This window comes from Mercenaria mercenaria, chromosome 6, assembly GCF_021730395.1.
Source record: "Mercenaria mercenaria strain notata chromosome 6, MADL_Memer_1, whole genome shotgun sequence".
Classification (NCBI taxonomy): Eukaryota; Metazoa; Mollusca; class Bivalvia; order Venerida; family Veneridae; genus Mercenaria; species Mercenaria mercenaria.
Genome location: NC_069366.1, coordinates 53,599,775 through 53,615,467, shown reverse-complemented (window position 1 = coordinate 53,615,467; position 15,693 = coordinate 53,599,775). Strand labels below are relative to the sequence as shown.

At 34.1% G+C, this 15,693-nt stretch overlaps 1 protein-coding gene across 1 annotated transcript in view; it reads left to right on the top strand.

Annotated features, from left to right (window-relative positions):
• Positions 1–15,301, top strand: part of LOC128558042 (CD109 antigen-like) — a 41,669-nt gene extending 26,368 nt beyond the window's left edge. Inside the window, exons 19-32 of the mRNA XM_053546815.1 lie at positions 444–563; positions 901–1,017; positions 3,239–3,370; positions 4,236–4,407; positions 5,099–5,287; positions 5,894–6,144; positions 6,623–6,724; positions 7,296–7,473; positions 8,170–8,423; positions 8,842–9,003; positions 9,845–10,053; positions 10,519–10,693; positions 11,993–12,098; positions 12,912–15,301. Coding sequence (XP_053402790.1) covers positions 444–563; positions 901–1,017; positions 3,239–3,370; positions 4,236–4,407; positions 5,099–5,287; positions 5,894–6,144; positions 6,623–6,724; positions 7,296–7,473; positions 8,170–8,423; positions 8,842–9,003; positions 9,845–10,053; positions 10,519–10,693; positions 11,993–12,098; positions 12,912–13,099 — 2,355 coding nt within the window. The 3' untranslated portion in view covers positions 13,100–15,301. The remainder of the gene's footprint in view (positions 1–443; positions 564–900; positions 1,018–3,238; positions 3,371–4,235; positions 4,408–5,098; positions 5,288–5,893; positions 6,145–6,622; positions 6,725–7,295; positions 7,474–8,169; positions 8,424–8,841; positions 9,004–9,844; positions 10,054–10,518; positions 10,694–11,992; positions 12,099–12,911) is intronic.
• Positions 15,302–15,693: the final 392 nt, after the last annotated feature.

Sequence of the window (15,693 nt, the reverse complement as noted above, 5' to 3'; positions counted from 1 at the left end):
GTGACAAATTTGAAGTATACACACAATGCTGTAATGTTTCTTGTGAACCTCTGGAGGTTGTGATTTTTGTGTCAGTTTTATTTCACATTTTATAAGCCTGATCTGAGTTTTAAAGGGTGCAGACCTGTCATGTTTTTTTCTGGTTAATAGTCACACAGGTCAAACTGTCAACAAAATTTAGCAAAAAAACAAAACCTTTTAGAATATTACTCATTTCTTAGAATTTTATGTTAATTTTACATTTGTTTACATTGCAAAAGAAAAACAGAAAAAAAAGAACAGCTTAATCGGCACATGTTAATATGTACTTAAAAATATGTCTCATATGAGATATGTTAAATTCCCAGATTAAGTACTTTTTTTGCGGTATTATTACTATACATCAATACTGATTTCAGTTTTGAGCTTTATGCTTAAACATTTCATTCTTTTCCTGTTTTCAGTATGATGCCACCCGGTATATGTATATCATTGTTGAAGCACCAGATTTGACAATACGAGGAGAACAGATCGGTATAAGAGTGACAGTGTTCAATTACTGGTATGCTGATGATTATATTGAGGTAAGTTGCTTAAACTACATTCTATAAGCTTTTCGGTATACCAGTACCTACTTACTTCGGAAGCACTTTACTTTTAATTTTCTAGAAGTTTTTTTTCTAGAACTTTCTTCTAACTTTGGAAAAACACAACCTTCTCCTATATAAGAACAGATTATCTATTTTTGGTAACTCAAAAGGATAATTTGGCCTGTAAAACCTCAATAGGATCAGACACCAGTCTGCAAACAAACAGATCAGTTTACTGCAAATGTACTTACTGCTAATATTATAACCTTTTTGAAATTAGATTTTTGCCACTTTGTATCCCAGTGTGATTACTTTAATATTTTTTTTAAAGGTATTGGTGACAATGAGGGATGGTGAAAATTACAAGTTTGTTTGGGTGGATGAAATGGGCATCACAAGTGCGTATGCACCCTTGACCAAGAGTGGTGATCATCAAACTATAGTCTTTGTAAGTTAAAAGATATTTTGAGGGTTAACAAAACTGCCGTAACCCAAAATATTAAATACAAGAGTTTCGACAGTTTTACGATTTGTAAATACAACATAATATACCAGAGATAAAGTACTACAATTGTTTTTAGCTCATCTGATTTTTTGAAAAAAAAAGATGAGTTATTGTCATCACTTGAGCGGTTGTCGGCGTCGGCGTTGCCTGGTTAAGTTTTATGTTTAGGTCAGCTTTTCTCCTAAACTATCAAAGCTATTGCTTTGAAACTTGCAACACTTGTTCACCATCATAAGCTGACCCTGTACAGCAAGAAACATAACTCCATCATGCTTTTTGCAAGATTTATGTCCCCTTTTGTACTTAGAAAATATCAGATATCTTGGTTAAGTTTTATGTTTAGGTAAACTTTTCTCCTAAACTATCAAAGCTATTGCTTTGAAACTTGCAATACTTGTTCACCATCATAAGCTGACCCTGTACAGCAAGAAACATAACTCCAGTCTGCTTTTTGCAATAATTATTGCCTTTTTAGCTCATCTGATTTTTTGAAAAAAAATGATGAGTTATTGTCATCACTTGAGCGGTTGTCGGCGTCGGCGTTGCCTGGTTAAGTTTTATGTTTAGGTCAGCTTTTCTCCTAAACTATCAAAGCTATTGCTTTGAAACTTGGAATACTTGTTCACCATCATAAGCTGACCCTGTATAGCAAGAAACATAACTCCATCTTGCTTTTTGCAAGATTTATGGCCCCTTTTGTACTTAGAAAATATCAGATTTCTTGGTTAAGTTTTATGTTTAGGTCAACTTTTCTCCTAAACTATCAAAGCTATTGCTTTGAAACTTGGAATACTTGTTCACCATCATAAGCAGACCCTGTACATCAAGAAACATAACTCCATCTTGCTTTTTGCAAGATTTATTGCCCCTTTTGGACTTAGAAAATCAGTTTTCTTGGTTAAGTTTTATGTTTAGGTCAGCTTTTATCCTAAACTATCAAAGCTATTGCTTTAAAACTTGCAACACTTGTTCACCATCATAAGTTGACCCTGTATAGCAAGAAACATAACTCCGTCCTGCTTTTTGCAAGATTTATGGCCCCTTTTGGACTTAGAAAATATCAGATTTCTTGGTTAAGTTTTATGTTTAGGTCAACTTTTTCTCTTAAACTATCAAAGCTATTGCTTTGAAACTTGCAACACTTGTTCACCATCATAAGCTGACCCTGTACAGCAAGCAACATAACTCCATCCTGCTTTTTGCAATAATTATTGCCCCTTTTGGACTTAGAAAATCATTTTCTTGGTTGAGTATTATGTTTAAGTCAACTTTTCTCATAAACTATCAAAGCTATTGCTTTAAAACTTGCAACAGTTTTTCACCATCATAAGTGGACACTGTACATCAAGAAACATAACTCTATCCTGCTTTTTGCAAGAATGATGGCCCTTTTTAGACTTAGAAAATCATGGGTAGGACAATATTTCTATTACACAAAAAAAATCAGATGAGCGTCAGCACCCGCAAGGCGGTGCTCTTGTTTGGACTTAGTATTCTTGGTTGAGTATTATGTTTAAGTCAGCTTTTCTCTAAAACTTGCAACAGTTTTTCACCATCATAAGCGGATGCTGTACATCAAGAAACGTAACTCTATCCTGCTTTTTGCAAGAATGATGGCCCTTTTTAGACTTAGAAAATCATGGGTAGGACAATATTTGTATTATACAAAAAAATCAGATGAGCGTCAGCACCCGCAAGGCGGTGCTCTTGTTTATTTTTGCATGATCAAAATTACACAGATTTGAAGTTAAATTTGCAAAAAAAAATCATGTTTAATGGAATTATTATGTTAACTTTGTACAGTTTTGAAAATTTTAAAGATAACCAGTGCTCATCATTCACTAAAATATTGTATTTGATTTTTACTTCAGATGTAGAAAATCCTCTTCAAATGTATTTAGCTACACTCATAATTAAATGCCATTCAGTAACAGTCGATTGTTAAAAAGAACTTCCAGTTTCTTAGTGGTAGTACACAGAACTTTATATTGCCTTCAGCTATACATGTATTAAATGTTTACAATTTTAAACCTAATGCATAGTACTGTTAGTATATATAAACTTGTTAATTTTATGTTTACATAAATTGTAAATAGTAATTGTTCATATTTCAAATATGAAATTTGGGTCTAGTATACATTTAAGAAATACTGCTATATTTCAGTTGGAACCAGGAGAAGCGAAGGATATTTTCATGCCAATTGTGCCGACTATTGTTCAAGGTGAAATTGAATTCACAGTTGATGCCTTTTGCTTTATGGAGAGAGATTCTGTCACTAAGAAAATTAGAATCATGGTGAGTTATCTTCCCTTGTTTACATTTCGATGACCTACGTAGGATGGTTTGGTAGTGGATGTAGGGTATATAGGAACAGTCAATAATCCCCAAGAGTCATACCCTGTATACTTTTTGTAAATAAAAGAAACCCACTGCTGGCTTATTAAGCTATAAATTGGTCTTTGAAATGGCTTTAAAGCTACTCGCCCACAATTTGGGTGAAATTTTTCAATATGTTCATTTCCACCAAATTAGGCAATGAATGTATATATGACAACGCAAATGATTAAAAATGATAAAAATGCTAGAAGAATGTAAATCTTCATTATTTCAAAAGCTTCCAACGATTTACTGCCGTCTGCACAATAGTTTTGGTTATTTATAAGACTATCTTGCAAATATCTTTCGTCAGTAAGTCTGTACCATTAGTCACTTTCAGAGTGTGGATTTTTGAGAGAAATTAATTTTCACCTAAAATGTGTGGATTAGTCCCTTTAAAGACAAAGACACCCATAATAAATTGAAACCTTCAGTACACCTTTAGAAAATGATGTTTTAAAACATGTTATGTTCATAACCTAATTTTGACTTAGAATGGCCTGCTTAATTTTGCAAAATTTCTCACCAGTGTTTAACGATTTTAACAGTAACCTAACTTACGCATAAGATACAGGTATGTCTGTGAAGTTTGCAATTCTGGAAAACAAAAAGTTTTATCAGCACTATTTTGGGGTATAATTATAAATTATGTTTCATACTGGTGCTTTTGGTAGGAATATTTTTTAACAATATGACTCTTTAATTAAAGCTGAAGAAAAAATTGTGTTGTTCTTTTTGAAGATGTGCACTTATAACACGCAATTCATTTGTTTTCTATTACTAGCCCGATGGTGTTTTGAATTATTTCCACACACCATACCTTATTGACATGATTAAGTATGGCTCTGAGACAATTCCTCAGCTCCAGATTAATGTACCAGATCAGTTTGTTGTACCAGAAGTAAGAAGTCACTTGTATGTGCCAGGATCTGGTGTCGCTCAAATCAGCCTTTTTGGTAAGAATAGAATAAATTTTATATTTTCTTGATTTTGCAATGTGGAGGAATCTTTCTTTTTGTTCATCATTATGTGCACACAAGTCTGGTTAGTAGAGCAAAAGTTTATGTTAAAGGGATGTCTGGAGTTTGATCCTCAGGCATTGTAAATTCTCACATTACTAACTCATAGAAGGCAGTGAGTAAAAAGTCTATTTTCCATGTCTGGTTCATGTTGAAGAGCTATCAGTTACGTTCCAAGTATGTTAGTGCTAGAACAGAATCCAGGAAATACTGTTGAAAAATGGGAATTGAACTTGCACTGAATACATATATTCCAGGGCACATCAGTTGGCATGACACGGGCTAACAGTCACTATTAATTGATCTTTTTTCAATGCCATTATAATTAATTTCAAATCATATTACATTCACTGTTCAAAGGTTTTATGAAGGGAAATGCCTTTGTATTAGATACTGTGAAATCATTAATATTCGTGGGGGACTAATTTTCGTGGTTGAGACAATCCAGGAAATTTAATCCCAACGAACAAGTAAAATTCCCATTCATTGTATGTCTAAAAGTTGAAATCCACGAATTTATATCCCCACGAAATTGCCATTTGGAACAAAATCACGAAATTTCATGTCCACGAAATTAAATGATTTTACAGTATAATGTGATAAATCAGAAGTTTCTGTTCCCCTACAGGTGATGTTGTGACCCCAGGGTTCATCACATATTACATGAATTGTGAAGATATCTTCCGTAAGCCATACGGTGCTGGAGAAATGAATATGTTCAACTTTGCCTACAATCTCCTTACCCTGAAGTTCAAAAAGGCTAATCAACAACTGGACCCAGATGTCCTATCAAGAACTCTTGATTACCTAAATGTGGGTAAGTGGAACATAACACTTGATACCAAGCTGTCATTGTTACATCAAAGTTTCCAGATCACGAACTTGCACAAAGGTGTTTATGTAGTATTGTTAAATCAAAAACATTCTCAAGTGATTAACCTTCCATATAAAGAGCCGTGCCATGTGAAAACCAACATAGTGGCTTTGCGACCAGCATGGATCCAGACCAGCCTGCACATCCGCGCAGTCTGGTCAGGATCCATGCTGTTCGCTTTCAAAACCTATTGTAATACATTAGAGAAACCGTTAGCGAACAGCATGGATCCTGACCAGACTGCGCGGATGCGCAGGCTGGTCTGGATCCATGCTGGTCGCAAAGCCACTATGTTGGTTTTCTCATGGCACGGCTCATATTTGCTTACAGTTGACCTATAGGATCCTTCCAGCTTGATTATGTACAGTTCTTAGTCCATTTAAAGGGTTTATTGAAGTCCTTTAAGCGGTAACATGTGGAATTTATTTCAAAATATTTAAGTATGACAAATACAATGAAAAGTAACTATCATGTGTTCGGTATGAGATCCATTTCCACTTGATCGAATAAACAGGAAATAAGTTATAAAAGTTTTAAATTTACCAACAGGTTTACAGCGTCAGCTCAGCTATATGAAGGATGATGGATCATTCAAGATGTTCAGGGATGATGAAAACTCCACGAGTATCTGGTTGACGGCTTTTGTTGCTAAAACACTACACGAGGCAAGGTTTGGAGAGTGGGAAAGGGACTTGTTCATTCCTAAAGAACTCATTGACAAAATTGTTGTCTCTTTGTGTGAGACTCAGAATGAAACTGGAGCATGGTACCCTGAAGGCCAGATCTATGACAGGAAGTTTGTAAGTTGACTGATTTTGTGCTGTATATCATATATTTTGGTTCAAGTAAGGGATGTTGAATATATAACTCAAAGGCTGAAGGCATTTCGCATATGCTGTGCGTTAATAGCTTTGTGAGAACCCTGGGTTGAGATGTGTCAGGGTGTTTTTGTTTATGTTGGAGATTTTTTTGCCTTTTCAACTTAATCTTTTTGGGGTGATTTATTAGCTCTATACAGTGTACTTACAACAAATTGATGTTTAAAGCCTTTCCCAGGAAAAAGTGACTTGATGCAGACACTTGCTGTCACTGAACCAGTGTTGGATCAGTTTAGTTTTCAGTAATTGAAAAATACTGTGTTGTCTCTTGGCAGAATCAGAGTTTTTAAAAGTTATCACTTTCTTGATTCATTTAAATATTGAATAATAATTGATAATGTAAATTATAATTAAAATTTTCTCAAATAATATTAAAAATATTTCATTATATAATTGACAGTCGTCACAGTCAGCAAAGGACCAGATGATGTTTGGACATCCTGTACCACTCACAGCATACGTTCTCATTGCTTTGTACAAAATTGAAACAGATGTATCAGGGGTATGTATATTGTTTGTCAGATTTAGATATTAGTTGGCTGATGATCTCTTTCCCAGCTGATCAAAACTTCTGTAAGGGCCATTGATATGTTGTTTTGATTAAATTTAATTGGTTTATTTTATTTTATAATTTTAAAGTTTGTGTATACTGCTGTTAGACATTAGGTTACTGTAAAGTCATTTAAATTAATGATTTTGTCTAAAACAATTTCAGTTGAAACTTGATCTCTCTAACTGGCTTATCTTTGTCACAAAAGCATGTGCACTTAATATATTTTTCAGCTGAATTTCGGTTATCTTGATGTTGAATGCTCGGTCCCTTGGAATTCAAGATATCGAGTTTCAACTACATTTTGTTGGGATGTGAATTCATTGATTTATGCTTATAAAGGCAAAAGAATGAGAATTTTGTTGGTTTGTTTGAGACTAATTTAATTTCATGGATTGAGGCATCCATAAAATCCATGAAAATTAGTCTCTGAAGAATAGAAATGTTTTCTGTATCGATCCCGATCTCTCATATGTCTCTGCTGGGTATTCATTGTAAATGTTTACGTGGGTTTATATTACAGGCGGCATTGAGTTGTATTGACAAGTCCAGACAGCTTGCATCAGAATATCTGTCTAGAGAGGCTTTCAAGACACCCAATAGAGAAGTGTTCCACTTAGCAATATCAGCTTATGCATTGTCTCTAAGTCAGCAGAAAAGTCGTACCATTTTTGATAAACTTTGGTCACTCAGAAACCAGTGTAAGTTTCATTTCATGAATGTTAGTTCTGCTATTATGTGATCTTTCACAATGATTTTGAAAAAAAGAATTTCAGTGGAGGTTGTGGTTAGTATATTATAAATATGAGCAGCACCATGAGAAAACCAACATAGTGCATTTGCGACCAGCATGGATCCAGAACAGTCTGTGCATCCGCGCAGTCCGGTCAGGATCCATGCTGTTCGCTTTCAAAGCCTATTGCAATTAGAGAAACCGTTAGCGAACAGCATGGATCCTGACCAGACTGCGTGGATGCGCAGGCTGGTCTGGATCCATGCTGGTCGCAAACCCACTATGTTGGTTTTCTCATGGCACGGCTCATATAAAGAAAAGGCGGACCATCTTCAATAAACTTCTGTCACTCAGTCCTAGAAACCAGTGAAAATTCTCCTTTTGTAAGGTCTTTTAGCAATGGTTTTGAAAACAGTATTTCAGTATTGGTTATTGTTAATATACAAATTACCGGTACATCTTTGTGATGGTTTGGCAGAGTAAAATATGTCTGAAATCACTTTTTCTCCATCTCTGCTGCATGTGGGGAAGTTGCTAGCTATTTGTATAGAGAAAGCAATCTGAAGTAAACAATCTACAATGTAGATAGGTTATCAGACTGCCATTATGTATTTGCTATGTTTGAATTTATACCTAAATGCTGATGAAATTTATCTTCTTTTAGCAAACGAGGTCTATTTCTCGGATTCTCCAATGCCAGAAAATCCCTCAGATTTTATCAACACTGTGCGATACTTGTTGCCAAGGACAGAGTTGATGAATGATGGATATGCCGTTCAGTCAACAGCATACGCTCTCATGGCTCACATCAAACACAATGGTATGGGTATAGACACAGACACAAAGATTCAGAGGGATTCTATGATGAAATGGCTGAACCACATGAGAAATTTCATTGGTGGATTTGCTTCTACACAGGTCTGTCGACATTTTTCGTTTTTGCATCTTTATACCTTTATTTTGTTGTCATGCCACAAAGAAAATGAGGGCTACTTTTGTGTCATGAGTATTTGCTTGTCACATGGGCAAATGAAGTAGCATGGTGACTTTACAGTTTAATGGTGTAAGAAGACCCCAGGTATCCCTCTGAATGCTAATATTTAGGTGAGAAAGCGATATGGGTTGGAATCCATGCCTTTTCGTCTTGCCAACTGAATTACTTCTGTATTTGGAGTATTTTGACTATGGCAAGGGTACAACAGGCAGTGGTGAAATGCAAGTGGTCTGAACTTACTCAAACATTCAAAAAGCTCAGTCACGGATGAAATATGTTTTATGTAGAAATGTGTTACTATATTTAGAAATGATTTATTATGTTTAATTTTATATTTGACAGGACACACTGACAGCAATGGAGGCATTGTTTGAGTTTACACTGGTAGATCCCAACAGGAATGTGTTTGAGACCATGATCACAATGGAAGCTTCCTCTACGCCAACATGGGTGGAAACTGTTGCCATGACGAAAAGTAATTACACAGACATTGCAATCAGATATGTAAGTAATCAACATAAAGTGTGTTTTAATTTGCTGTATCAAGTTCTATGAAATTTAATTTTGTGGGCACAAAATTTCATGGTTTTGTCCAAAACGGCTATAGCATAGTGATATGAATTTGTGGATTTCAAATTTTGAACAATAAATGAATGGGAATTTTACTTATTTGTTTGGATTTAATTTCTAGGATTGACAAAACCATAAAAGTTTATGGAAATTAATCCCCCAATCCCTCATGAATATTAATGATTTCACAATATGTTTTTTCAATAAAATATAAGAATTTTTCAAACTGACTTGACTTTGAAATGTATAGGTAGCCAATTTATACAAATGCATCTTTATCCTCTGTGAAAAATATGTTTTTTGTGTGTGTGAAATAGAAGAAGAAGGCTATGTCAAATGGCAAGTATATATGGCAACTGAAACTCTTTACCATTGCATGATACTTATTATTTCTAAATGCCACTAGTCTTGGTTCTATTTTTGACCATATTTAACTTCCATTTTATGAATAGTAAATAACATAAGACATCGCAGTCAGATATACAATGTATAAGTAATCAGCATAGACTGGGTTTTAATTTTCTGTATAAGCCACATTTAATTTTATCAGTATGAAATGTCATGGACTTGGCCAAAGTGGCAGTTCCCTTGGATATGAAATTGTTGATTTCCATGTATCAAGGTAAAAGAATGCTAACTTTCTTGTTGGAATTTCATTTCATTGATTAATACAAAAACGAAAATCATAAAAGTGAATCCACCACATAAATGATTTGACAGTGTTATATCTTGGCTCTTGAAGAGAAATTGATAAACCAAGCCTATTTGATTACAGGTGCCTCAAGACTATGTGTATGGATCTATCAGAGTGAATGCCCAGGGAGTGGGTAGATCAATGATGCAGCTGACTACAACCGTCAATGTAGAATACAGATTCTTGTTGAAGGAAACACAAGATACAATACAGTTCTTTGAACTGACATCGGACTACATTCGATTTACTGGAAGAAACTCTTCGGTTATGGTGATGAATCCATGTGTTAGGTTAGTTTTCTTGAAAGTTTTTAAAAAAGCTTTTTATTTGTAGATATCTGTTACATAAGGCTCACATTAGCTCCAATAGATTAAGCACTTGTATCGCAAAAATATCAATTTAACTTCAGTCAGATTAGGACCAAACTTCAGTAAAAGAAGATAAAGTGGAACAAATGACTATGGAGGTTTTGATTACTAATAATCCTACGTTTCAACCTTTCACACGGTCGTCATCAGGGATACAGTAGCAAACTTATGTAAAATTTTAGCAGTTTTCCACAGCAGAGCTTTTAATGAATGACTCTTGGCTTACAATCACTTTCTCTTTAACGCTGTTGATCTAGTGCATACCAAGGTCAAATTCATAATTTTGTATATGTGGAAACTGGTCAGCTAGATTTTCAAAAATTGATTCCGATATTTTTCAAAGAAAGAAACAGTTTACTTATTTCAAGTTGTGTATTTATATTATAGATGGGTATATTTAGACAAGAGTTTACAGTCGGGCCTGACTGTTCTTGAAATTGACGTACCCACCGGCTATGTGGTGATGAATCACACACTTAGAGACTACGTAAATTCTGGTGTTGTACCAAATCTGAAAAGAGCTGAATTCTACTACAGAAAAGTAGTTTTCTACTTCTCACATGTAAGTTTTTCATTTCTTTTAGAAGTCAGTGTTGTAGATTGACGAATATGGTTTGACTTTCTGTAGTTATATCCCCAGATACAAGGTATATGGAGGCTGTATTTTAATCATGGAAATCAGTGCATTAGTCTGTCGGTTCATCATGTCCACTTCATATCTTTTTAACCACTGGGAAGATTTTCATAAAACTTGCATCAATTATTTACCTTATGAATACAATGTGCAGAATGCACAACCAGTTCACAAGGTCCAAGATCAAGATCACACAGGCCAATGGTCATAGCTTAACTTTCTGTCTGCTTTGTATCGTTGTAAGCCTCATTGTAGATTTTCATAAAACAAGTATTGTTCGTTTATCTCATTAATAAGATGTTGTGCAGAGCACACAACCAAATCCACTAAGTCCAAGGTCTAGGTCAATGAGGGTAAAGAACAGATCACTCGAATTTTGGTCCGCTGTATATCTTCTTAACCACTGGCAGCATTTTCATAAAACTAGCAACAATTGATACTGTAGATATTACATCCCAGGTCGCTAGGTTGAAGGTCAAGATAAAATGAAGGTCAAAGGTAATGATTACAATATTTTCTTTTCCCTTTGTCAACGCAGCATCTGTAGGTATTAATCGCCTTTAATGATAGCTCTAATTTTCCTTATTTTAATGACTTGCAAATCTAAAACAATTATGTAGAAAAAGTTATCAAAGTTCCATAAGATATGTCGAGGGCTGAGCGCGAAACTATTGTATCTTGTTCTTTATTTATATACAGTTACAATAGTTTCGCGCTCAGTCCACGATGTATGCTTTGTAAAGGTGAAAACTTAAAGGGGTTAAGACTGTTGCCAGTCAAATGTGATATAAAACTAATGTGAAAGAGCAGACACAGTGATGCAGTGGTAACACTGACTGACTACAAAACCAAGGGCTGTGAGTTTCAGCTAAAATTACTAACATTCAGATAAAGTCCTGTATATGGAGATAAAAGTCCTGTATATGAGTACTTTACACCTTGCACGCTAGAGAAGCAGGGAAGCTCAACACTTACTTGTGGATACTATAAATAGATTAAATATACACACACACATTTGCCTACAGTATCAAGCATTAGAACTTAATTGGTAATGATATGCCAAAAGTCTGAAGATAACTTAAGGTACTAAAAACGTCCTATCTGAAAACTTCTTCAGAATCTGTTCTGTTTACAGATGGTTTTTTTTTATTATGCCAAATTTATGAAAATGTTAATGAAATGTTGTTATATGTTCAGTATTGTAAAGCTGACTTTGTGTTTTTCCAGGTGGACAACAGTAAAACGTGTGTAAACTTCCAGGCAGATAGATGGTATCCCACAGCCAATATGACAATCCAGCATAGAATGAGGGTCTATGATTATTATGAACCTGGTAAGTGTGACTTTGCTATCTGTGTTAAGTCATGGTTTAGAGACTAGCTTCAGATTGAGAGTTTTGGGAGTGGACTCCAATTCGCTTCGAAAGCCAGCTTTTTTGTTATTATGCAGATGAAATGAAGAACTAGACACCCTTATGAGTTCAAACCACTTATTTCATAAACTGATGATAAAAGTCAAAATTTGCTAATTTATGAAATGTTTGTATATGAATTTATTAAATTTTTTAATGTTATTAAGGAGAAATTTGCATAATTTTGATTTCTAAGTTACAAATGTTAGCCAGGAAAATTGACAAGGGGGAGAAAGAATTGACAAGGGGGGGAAGAACTGACCAGTCAGTTTTTTCCCTGGGAAAAAAATGACCGTTACACCGGTACTCATTTAATGACTCCGTTAAGTTTCATTGGAACCTGAACATCAATATTATTCCGTATTGACGTTTAAATCTCATACCAGATATGTGACGTCATTTGTGAAGTCAGTTTCATGTATATTGTTGCGTTTAAAAGTTCTTTGACAATATTTTCAGTTTCACTCAGGCTTTATAACACATTTGTATCAATTGTATAATAATTTTAAGGTTAGATGCATATGCAATAAACAGATTATTAGATTTGCATGAAAAATATTCACTTGTTCTTTCGCCAAATAATATTGCGCTTCAAAGTCGTGCAATATTTCTACTGCAGAACTTACGCATATATCTCAATACAAATCTAATAACCTACAATTATTTTATTTCTGTACAGGCATCAGTAAATTTTAATTATCAAAAATTGTCTATGTTTCATTTTCTGTTTTCCAGGTATGCACAACACAACATTCTACTCAACATACAACATGTTCAACCTCAACATTTGTTATGTGTGTGGATCGTACCAGTGTCCGTACTGTCCATACTTCAATGTTGGCACAGTGATAAAGGCAAGTTTCACGTGCATAGCACTTATTCTTGGATTCATTGCGAAGAAATATGCATTACGGACAAGTTAGTGAAAGATTCTTTGTGTCAGATATGCACAATAAAGTCAAGTAAAGTTAAATATACTGTTGTAAATATGTATTTCCAAAGGATAGATAAAAAGGTGTCCAAGTGTTACAGCTAAACAAGACGGTCTGTTTACTGTATTCAATACTTTGACAAGTGGGAACATACTACACAGTGAAATATGCCACAGACTTACTTGGTGACACAAACATTAGCGTTGTGAAATATTACATATCACATTGTACATGGTATTCTAGATTGTCTGGATATTATTCTAGAGTTGTAAACTATAGTGTTTTTATACATCTTGAATACCTCTAGTTCTGTTTTTGTGCTTTTACATTTTCATACACCCAAAGTGGGCATATTACGTTATGACGCCGGTGTCTGTCTGTCCACTAGAAATTTTGATGTGCAGAGCGCATGTTTTGGATGGCCTGCTTCAAGGTCAATGTCACACTTAGGGGTCAAAGGTCACATGACTTTGTTTCGTGTCCGCCCTGTAACTCTTGAACTGCTTGAAGGATTTTAAAGAAACTTGGCACAAATGTGCACCGCATCGAGATTACATGCAGAGCACATATTTCGGATGGCTCGCTTCAAAGTTACGCTTAGGCGTCAAAGGTAATACCTTCGGGCGTATATTGCTTTGCATTGCGGTACCCTTGTTTATAACTTTTAAAGGTAATGCTTATAGCTAGTTTTTATTACTGTTGAAAAGATGAAATCTTCATTGTTTTATAGAATAAGAATTACTAATAAATGAGGCTTGTGTGTTAACTGTACTTGTTTATTTTCAGCAAATAGTGCTTTATTTCCAATGCCATCTTTTTTCATTTAAATGCTGCAATAATAAGTTTCTTTTATTTTCATTACCATTTGAATGTGAAACATTTTTTTGTACTGAAAAGGTTTTCAAGTTCTTCAAATTTTGTTGAACCAGCATGACAGTTGTTTTTTTAACTGGGCTCTAATAAAAAAAATATATAGATGCATAGTGTAAAGTTTACTTTCAGTAACTTTTTTTAAGTTACATAGAAACATAAATTAAGAAACAGAGAAATTTTATGGCATCAGTAAGAGCAAGAATTGTAAAAAAAACTATATTTTTATGGGATTTTGAGTCACATTATTTTAATCTGTTGTAATTTACATAGTAAGGATACAGTAGAGCATTTGGTGTAATCTACTGTTGATTCTCAGATAAATGCTGCATTTGCCTCCGAGAGTTTTCTGTATTAGTCAAAGTAATTTAACATTGTATACATTTCAAATATGTAACAGTTAAAAATGTTACCCTATTGTTATCTGTGAAGATCTTACTTGTACAAATGCATTATTATATATGTATATTTTTCAAATTTAATTTTGTATATATTTTTGCTACATTCCATTGTATATTACATATCATTTTTACATCTTTTTTATCAATATATAATGCACATAATATTACATATGTAGATAGCCCTATTTTTGTACAATGTAATCAGTTTTGTATATAAACATTTTTCTACTTGTGTAACATGTGTAAAGTCATTTTATTAACGCAATTTTTAAACCATTCCATTTCATACATTATACGTATGATAGATGCCTCAGGTATTGGTACATATCAGCTGAAACGTCTTTTTCTGGAAGCCATCTTAAATTCTTGCTCATTATATGCACATAATTTGCTATGGACTTGGGTCTGATATTTGGTGTAGAGACTAGTTACGCAATTTAAGCATAAAACCACTTTATTATCATAATGTCATATTAATTGCAAGAAAGTAGAGATAAGATATTTTAAATAAAGGCATTTAGATAATTTCCACATTTTTCAAGGCCTCAATATTGGTAGAAACATCGTTTTTGTGGTAACTTGCTATTGTGTTCAAAGCTGGTCAAGATTTTAAAGTATATATCAAGCTCTTTGAAAAAAAGATACATATTTGAATAAATTAAATTGTGTTCTTACTTTGTAAGTTTGGACAATGGTGAACAAAAATGGTACGAAAGTTATTACTTCCTGCATTTTTTTGAAGAGAGGTATTAATCCTTTAGTCTCCTTTACTAAAAAGATGAGATGTACTAAGTGCATGTACTACATTATAATGTAGGAGTAGTGTACATCATGTTTTCTGTTATATTGCTCACAGAGTACCTGTATCATTATGTATCAAGGTAAATCATTAATTGATATCATTAAATGAATCTATAAAATATTTTGTGTATCTTGTTTTTTGATATCCTGTCTAAACACTGACACAACTTTTAAGTTTACTTAGTTATTCCTGACACGTGCTGGAAGTTTTATATGGCTATAGACAGTACTTACTCATTTACAAAAAACCGAAAATGCTTAAAGTTTGCATCTTGCCTTTCTCATCAAAGTGTTTATTGGGAGCTGACACAGTAATTGCAGGAACCAGTGATCAGTCTGGGATCTCCACACGTTTCATATATCCAATATTAAATGGAGGTTGTAAACCCTGTAGAAGCCTTAATTTACTCTTACCAGCAGTCAGTTATGCTTGTTTTGAAATTTAACAATGCATTCAGCCTGACAGCTTGCAATAAAGACAAGAGCACCGCCTTGCGGGTGCTGACGCTCATC